We start from the raw sequence: 8,825 nt of genomic DNA, 5'->3' as shown, positions 1-8,825 counted from the left end.
CACGTTTATTGTCACATCACATTTACACAGGTGGAAAGTGAGTAAAAATCTTAGGTGCATAGCCCCCCTGTAGAATTTAAATACAAAAAATATAAATATCTAAGCAAAGGTAATTACAAATGAAAACAAAATAAAAGAAAATGAACATAAGTTAATGGAGCGCGCAACATGGCAGCCATGCGCTGCACCATCTTGGCATGTGTGTGTATTTTTACTCAAGGAAATTTGGGTAAGCGGAGTTTGTGTTGATGGTGCTTAATAATACTACTGGGAACGGTTGTGATGCTTTTCAAAAACAACATTCATGTTTCTAGAAAAAACAATGGATTAGACTTTGAACTTCTAATTTGGGCATGACACTAACTACAAAGTAACGATGCATCCTCTGTGGTGCTATATACATGGCATAAAGTTCAGCTTATCCAATTACATTTGAGTATGTTTTTTTCTGGTTTCAAAAGCTAAGATGATCTCTGCGTGGTCAGGGCTTGGATGAGAGACCAAGTTGTATAAGGCTAAGCAAGCTTTCCAGCTTTTACTTTGATTATGGATGAATTGAGAATAAAAGATGTCTGTAACTATCTGGTTACAGAGTGATAGACTATTTTTGTTGACCAGCTTTTACCAAAGACCAAATAGCTCTAAGAAACCTTGGTCTTGTCTGGTTTTAGAGACTAAGCTTGGCCTAGTCAGGGCCTTGATGAGAGAGAATGTTGCATTGCCAGGAATTAGTTTATGTTTTTTTTTAACCTATAATTTGTTTTGATAATGGATCAAACAAGAAATCTTAAAAAAGGAAGTCTGTATCTATTAGGTTACAAAGATATTGGCATATTTTACCTTGTTTTTTGGCCTGGTTTTGCCAATGATTGAATACAAGGATGCGTATGGCTTCCTGAGGCCTTTGGGCACCAGTGTCTTTGCGGCCCCCTTGTACTCACACTCTGATAATAATGAAAAAAAAAAATAGACCTAAAAAAATATGTTTAAAAGCCCATATATGAAAACCGTTAGAAAACATTCAAAATGAACTGTGCACAAGCATCACAATTACTACTCATATTACAAGACAAATGTTGGATGTGGATTTCCATAAACTTTTTTAGTGTGCACTTTGAAGAGTGGTGGAAGAATGCAACCAAAATTACTCATTCTCAAATAATGTCCAATAGACTCCTACAGTTATATTTCTGGACATTTTTAATGATACAGGGACTTTAATGATTTTAAATACAGTAATAGGGCATTCGTTTAGTAATTATATAAGGTTGATCATAATCCATCCCTTTTTATTTCATGTGGTCATATTAGCCACGTAAGTCAAAATACAACGTTCTTATTTTCACGTAACCTTACCTATTCACATTAGAGTAAACACACTCTAATAACCATGTAAAGCGGAGGTCATATGACAACAAATATTGACATATTTCAGCACAAAAAGAGAAGATACTTTAAGTGAAACTAATACCGCTTCAGCTGCAGGTTCGATGGTATTTGTCAAAAAGGTTTTCTTCTTTAGCCGAACTTACTTAACGTCTTCAGTAGAGGGCAGTGGCTCCATTAATGGAAATGCAGAAGAAGACACTGGTCGTTGCCCGCGAGAATCAGGGCGCTCGCGCACCGTCCGTTGCCTGACTTCTGCTAGAACTAATGGGTGTCTAACGTTAGCTAACTGGAGGCTAAAGTTCCCTAAAATAAATAAACTGCATCCTTACTCAGATGTCAAATAAGAAATTCAAGCGGCTGGACTGACATAATGTCTTCTATTTCAAAGGTGAGTTATCAGTAAGCCACTGACAAAGAAAACGTCTCAACGCTAATCTATTTAGGCTTAACCTAAATTGTCTAAACTGTGGTGGATATACACTGTCAGACAGAAGGAAGTCGAGATAACCTTTTTTGACTTCGTACACGACAGAATTACAGTGAGACAAAAGTTAAACACAGGTTACTTTCAGCATTAATATAGAGTATGTACACTGTTATAAGTTAAGTAACGTTAATTTTGCTTGATGTCCGTTACCCAGGGAACATTAACGTTAGCCAAGATACTAACTTAGGTAGCGTTAATGTCACTGACCTTCATTTTCCTTTTACTTCAAAGCGTAAAAGAAACACACGGGACATGAGATGTGTGTTGTTTCCAGAGGACGTCAAAGAAACTTTCTCCGGGAGGAGCTGTGAGCACTCTAAAGCTACAAAGTCATGGAAGCGATGTGGTGAGAGCTTCTGGGACGCTCCTGTGGTCAAGGTAACCTATGTGTGCAGTAAGATGAGCTTTATATTGTCAGTCAACCATCAGTTTATCTGACAAATCTGATTTCACAGTGTTATATGTGTCTTCCAGAAACCTCAAACAACAGGAAGAACATGCAGGACTGTGCAGCAGTTGAGGCAGTCATCCAAGCTAGGTAGCTCCACAGTCCATAGTCCAGTTGCATGAGTGGCCTCTTCTTCTTTTTTTTTCTTTTTTTTTGTTGCTTTTTACAAAAACACATTCTCATTTGGTCTAATCAAAAATACAAAACTTATTGAACTTTTTATTATATGTCTGTAAATATATAACCGTATAATTTAGAATTCTGTTATTTGTCAAATGATTAGTATTTGCATTATCTTGTTCCCTGCAGTTAGTCATTATCACTCACCTTCCAACTTTGTAAACCTCAGTACTTGTATTTGTATTTTATTAATTTTACTGCATTTGTAATTCTATACAAATAATTATTTTATTTCTGTGTAATGGTTATTGAGATGGTTGTAAATGTAAAATGGTGTTTTTTTAATACTATAACAATTCAGTTATAACTAGTTGTGAGCATGAACAACAGAAAATATTTTATCTGTGTATGTAGTGAGGCATGGCACAGGAGAAGAGGATCCCATCCACATTGCATGGAGCTCAAGTGATGAGGAGCAGTCTGATAATGAATGTCAGCTCCATCTTCCTCTCAACGCCACAAAGGACTTGGTGCAATGTAAACCATGCCCTCAGGCAATGGTCAGCTCTTCCAGCAGATACCTCCGTTTGTTCAACACAGGAGCAGGTATAGACATTACAAGTTCTTAATGCTAACCTTGTTAAATATATTAGTGCTTATGAACTAAAATGTATACAAGCAGACCAGTAACACCTTACTTTACTTTCCTGCTGTAGTCCACCCAATGTAGGTTTAGGCTTTGTGCATTGTTGTGCACTCAAGGAGTTTCCAAGAAAAGTTGACAAAAGACAAGAACACAGAAAGAAGGTTGTATGTGTATAATAACTATATATTATATGCACAAGTCCACTCTTTATTTACTTAATTTCCAGTCCAAACAAATGCATTTTACAGAATCAAGAAAAAACTTATGTTTAACAAACATAAGAAAGGTGGTATATAATAAGCTTACAGAAGCCTCAAAAAATTAAATAGCGGGTAGTTTTTTTCAGCACTTGTGTGTCTCTTTGGCTTCATTACATCTTCCATATTTTTTAGGGAAAGTTATTTCTGTTTTAGTGACATCTACAGGGATATTTTTTCACACCTCCAAAGTTCAGTCTTAGAAGTTGTTTGCATTTGCTTTTCCTTAGTTTGATTCACAGCTCTTCTTTTTCCCCCACCTTATTTTCTTTTACCTGTAATGACTTCTTGACACCTTTCAGACCCCTAGCACTAAATTGCCTTCTCACTGTGCAAGGATGGGCTGAAACACCTGTTTTTTTCATATCTTGAACAAGAATGGAGTAATTTTCTCCTCTTTCAAAGATGAAATCTTCTATGTGGTGGTGACATTTTTGTGACATTTTATACACTGCTCAAAAAAATAAAGGGAACACTTAAACAACACAATATAACTCCAAGTCCAACCCTGACGGAGAAGCGGCTTGGAAAATGGATGGATGGATGGATAACTCCAAGTAAATCAAACTTCTGTGAAATCAAACTGTCCACTTAGGAAGCAACACTGATTGACAATCAATTTCACATGCTGTTGTGCAAATGGAATACACAACAGGTGGACATTATTGGCAATTAGGAAGACACACTCAATAAAGGAGTGGTTCTGCAGGTGGGGACCACAGACCACTTCTCAGTACCGATGCTTTCTGGCTGATGTTTTGGTCACTTTTGAATGTTGGTGGTGCTTTCACACTCGTGGTAGCATGAGACAGACTCTACAACCCACACAAGTGGCTCAGATTGATGTGCCATCCTGGATGAGCTGCACTATGCGAGCTGTGGCAAGAAGGTTTGCTGTTTCTGTCAGCGTAGTGTCCAGAGGCTGGAGGCGCTACCAGGAGACAGGCCAGGAGACATGGAGGAGGCCGTAGGAGGGCAACAACCCAGCAGCAGGACCGCTACCTCTGCCTTTGTGCAATGAGGAACAGGAGGAGCACTGCCAGAGCCCTGCAAAAGGACCTCCAGCAGGCCACAAATGTGCATGTGTCTGCACAAACGATTATAAACCGACTCCATGAGGATGGTATGAGGGCCCGACATCCACAGATGGGGGTTGTGCTCACAGCCCAACACTGTGCAGGATGCTTGGCATTTGCCAGGGAACACCAGGATTGGCAAATTTGCCACTGGCGCCCTGTGCTCTTCACAGATTAAAGCAGGTTCACACTGAGCACATGTGACAGACGTGACAGAGTCTGGAGACACCGTGGAGAGCGATCTGCTGCCTGTAACAGCCTTCAGCATGACCGGTTTGGCAGTGGGTCAGTAATGGTGTGGGGTGGCATTTCTTTGGAGGGCCGCACAGCCATCCATGTGCTCGCCAGAGGTAGCCTGACTGCCATTAGGTACCGAGATGAGATCCTCAGACCCCTTGTGAGACCATATGCTGGTGCGGTTGGCCCTGGGTTCCTCTTAATGCAGGACAATGCTAGACCTCATGTGGCTGGAGTGTGTCAGCAGTTCCTGCAAGATGAAGGCATTGAAGCTATGGACTGGCCCGCCTGTTCCCCAGACCTGAATCCGATTGAGCTGGGACATCATGTCTTGCTCCATCCACCAACATCACGTTGCACCACAGACTGTCCAGGAGTTGGTGGATGCTTTAGTCCAGGTCTGGGAGGAGATCCCTCAGGAGACCATCCGCCACCTCATCAGGAGCATGCCCAGGCGTTGTAGGGAGGTCAAACAGGGACGTGGAGGCCACACACAATACTGAGACTCATTTTGACTTGTTTTAAGGACATTACATCAAAGTTGGATCAGCCTGTAGTGTGTTTTTCCACTTTAATTTTGTGTGTGACTCCAAATCCAGGCCTCCATTGGTTAATAAATTTGATTTCCATTGATGATTTTTGTGTGATTTTGTTGTCAGCACGTTCAACTTTGTACAGAACAAAGTATTCAATGAGAATATTTCTTTCATTCAGATCTAGGATGTGTTATTTGAGTGTTCCCTTTATTTTTTTGAGCAGTGTATAAACTCCTCTAAAAAAAAAAAATATATATATATATATATATATATATATATATATATATATATATATATATATATATATATATTAGAGGAGTTTATATATCTCCTGAAAAATGAATAACATAGTTTTAATAGCCTTTGCAGGGTAGTCTCTGACTTTTGCACAGTACTGCAAATTGTAATTGTTTTTGTACAGTAACACTTTCTTTGTACAGTCCCCTCATTTTATAAATTTAGATAAAGAACAAATAATGTTTTTGCAGAAACTACATGTTGCACCCTGTAGCAAACAAAAATGTCAAATCCTATGTGAGTCATGGTTTGTAGGTTTTAGACAAAATTTTTATTTAGTTGTCTGAAAGAATATGTGTGGATAAGCTTTAGAAAAAAAAGTATTTTGTTTATGAATTGTGCAGTTTACATGTACAGTAATGTGTCCCTTAAACAACTTTAACTTGGGAAAATACATATTTGTTTTGTTTATAGACACAGATGACCTTCCCTCCATTGATTCAGATAGTGAAAATGAGAAACATGAGAATTCTACCTCAAAGGAACAAAATCCTGTGGTGAGTAAACCTATTGTGACTCTAAGAAATCTATCAAGTCCTCGGTTTTGTACTCTGTCACCATTAGAGGGCACTGTGAACCCTTAAGGATAAATTTGTCAAAGTTTAACTGATGCATGAGGAGCCAGGTCATTGGGAAGGCATTAAAAGAAATTTGGTATCTGTTGGCTTGAATGATTCATAGTTTCTCTTCTAAGATTTTACTGAATTTACAATAATGTGTTGAATATATCTAGTTTTACCTGGCAATCTGCTCATTCAGTGTTTCTTCTTAAATCAAGGGAATTATTGGTGAGTGTATCTCATTTTGCTGTTGTAACAGCCTCTGTTTTTCTGGGAAGTCTTTACGCTAGATGTTGGAACATTGCATTCGTTCACAGTAGCATTATTGGGGTCTGGTACTGATGATGAATGATCCTAGAAGTATTCAATGATGTTCCATCACTGATCAGAGTACATAGTTTGGCTCCACAGCGAAATGTTGAAGTGCTTTATCCCCTTTCAACCTATTTTAGGGGACATAATTAATTGATTACTTAATAATGTTAAATAATGTCAAATATTTAATAATGTTAAATAAAATTGTCAGGGTTGTCATTTGCTTGGAACCGTGCCCTATTCAGTCAAAGTCTTCTTTAGTTGATGGCTGCCTGAAATTTGTGACGTACAGACTGCCTGAAATTTGTGACCTACTGACATTAGACCCTGGTTATCTTCTCTGGTGCTGCTTTGCCAGGACTGTAATGCAGCAATTATTTTGGTCTTCTTTCTTGCCTTTAGTGAAATGCATACTCAGATTAGGATGACTGACTTGGCAAATCATAAAATTGTGCTTTTTTTGTCTTGGAGAAAATCACAGTTGAGTTGTGTCATTAGCTGTATGCATATCAGGCCACAGTAGTCTGTATCGCAGTTGAGATGGAATGTTTCAGTTAATGGGAAATTATTTTTTTTATGCCATCTCTCTTATACAAGTAAATTTTTGAATGTTACTGACACTTTGAACTGCGTATTGTGGTAAACTCACTGATGTCATGCTGTTGTATTCTCCTTTTTATGGTAGTCACTGGCAAATCTCTTTAGCAACATTCTTGATAATGTTCTTGTTCAGAGTTTAACCAAGTTAGACTTGTGCAAAGTTTTAAATGTATGTAACCCCTCCAAACCCTGTTTCTGGGAATGGTATTGCATATTGCAGTAGTGAGGCATTTAAAAATGTATTAAAAAGGCTGGGATTTCCATTTTTCAGGCAACACAGGTACAAATACCCCCAAATTGCTTACTTTCCACTCAAGTATCCTGGAATGTGATTGCAAAACTACAAAAATCATTACTGTTGAGTTACTTAGAGGCTGCGTTATCTATATTTAAGTTTAAGGCAATGGTTTTTCAGTTTAAAGTTCCTTAAGGGTGTGTTTAGTGTGGTAAGCATTTCTTTTAATTTAAGTATTTAAAATAATAAGCTATGACTCTCGTGTATTTTAAACATTAAGCGTTTTTCAATGTTTTGTTTTATTTCTGGTGTGGCAGTGGTAGACTGTAATTTGATGATGGATTTTATATTATCGCACTTTTTATTTAGTTAAGGAAAGAACCAGAACATCTTCATCGATTTCACTCAGTGGAGTTGACGAATGAATTGGAAGGGGAACTATGAGGTAAAAAAAGAATCTAGCTTTCACAGTTAGAGCAATGAAGATGCAGCCTGCCTATAAGCACAGCACTACAAGTATAATAGTTCAAAGCCAATACAGAAGCTGTTGAAATAAATGGAAAACAAGACTATTTAAACTTGCTGATAAACTGGTGGTTGGTGATGGAGGTTTGGTTTTAACAAGGTATAGGTTCATATTTGCCTGATCAGATTCAGTTTTAAGGGTTGATGTGGAGAATAGAGAACGGAGTGGTCAGAAGTGAAGTTCACAGCAAGTAGATCAGTATTCTGTCCGAATGACTATAGTCTCGAACTCTGCATGGTGCAACTTGCTATTAGGTGCAGAATAGATTTGAGAATGAAGTTAATAGCAAACTAATGCTTTCACTCTGCTTCTTGGCATTATGATATAGTTACTCTGGCACAGGAAAGGGTAGTCCTTGAAGAGCCTATTTTAGATTTCACTAGATTTAGATGTTGCCCTTCTTTTCTCAAATGTCCTACGTTGTTTTGGGTGCTTTCTCATTGGGTGCTTTCTGCCACTTTATGAAACTGATTTACTGATTGTACTTCCTGGCAAGTTAATACACTTATCTGCTGTCAGCCTACCTTCTTCACAAGGCAGTTGGGCCTTGCTCTTTCTGCATGGCTAGGAAATGCCTCCTTACTATGCATTTGCTCAGTATATACATTTAAAAAAAATCAGCAATGAGAGAAATGATAGAGTGTAAAGTTTGTGTACTACTCCATTCAGCTTCAGTCACTGCAGGGTGAATACATTTTTGAATTAGAGCCAGGAACATGGTGTTCTAGAGAGAGGGGGGATAGAGGGTGGGATCAACCAAGAGTGAGAGGAGGGGGGAGTAGAGAGAAGGAAGAATGGGAAGAAATGGACTCAGGCAGAAAAGAAGAGAGTGTGTGAGTGAGAGTGAGTGTGAGCATGTGCAGTGTGACGTCTGCTGGAAGGCAGCCCTGTAGGGTGAAGTTGAGTCAAATAAAAAGAGCACGTAGGCTGACAGGGTCTGCTGGAATGCTGATCATGCCTCCACATGACATGGAGGCAAGCAGTGGACTGGAATTTTCCACAAAAAACCGGTTCCTTTACTGCATCAGGTGTGTTAGCTATGACAGTGCGGTGTTCGTCTCAGGTTCAAACACGTACATGTATATACACCTATAGA

At 38.7% G+C, this 8,825-nt stretch overlaps 1 protein-coding gene across 1 annotated transcript in view; it reads left to right on the top strand.

The window, feature by feature from the left end:
* Positions 1–1,583: 1,583 nt before the first annotated feature.
* Positions 1,584–8,825, top strand: part of spidr (scaffold protein involved in DNA repair) — a 54,090-nt gene continuing 46,848 nt past the window's right edge. The window contains 5 exon segments of the mRNA XM_037537179.1: positions 1,584–1,777; positions 2,108–2,254; positions 2,351–2,414; positions 2,859–3,050; positions 5,908–5,990. Coding sequence (XP_037393076.1) covers positions 1,760–1,777; positions 2,108–2,254; positions 2,351–2,414; positions 2,859–3,050; positions 5,908–5,990 — 504 coding nt within the window. The 5' untranslated portion in view covers positions 1,584–1,759.

Source organism: Pygocentrus nattereri, chromosome 3, assembly GCF_015220715.1.
Source record: "Pygocentrus nattereri isolate fPygNat1 chromosome 3, fPygNat1.pri, whole genome shotgun sequence".
In the NCBI taxonomy this organism is placed as follows: Eukaryota; Metazoa; Chordata; class Actinopteri; order Characiformes; family Serrasalmidae; genus Pygocentrus; species Pygocentrus nattereri.
The sequence above is the reverse complement of the archived record's forward strand: the minus strand, read 5'-3'. Positions and strand labels throughout refer to the sequence as shown.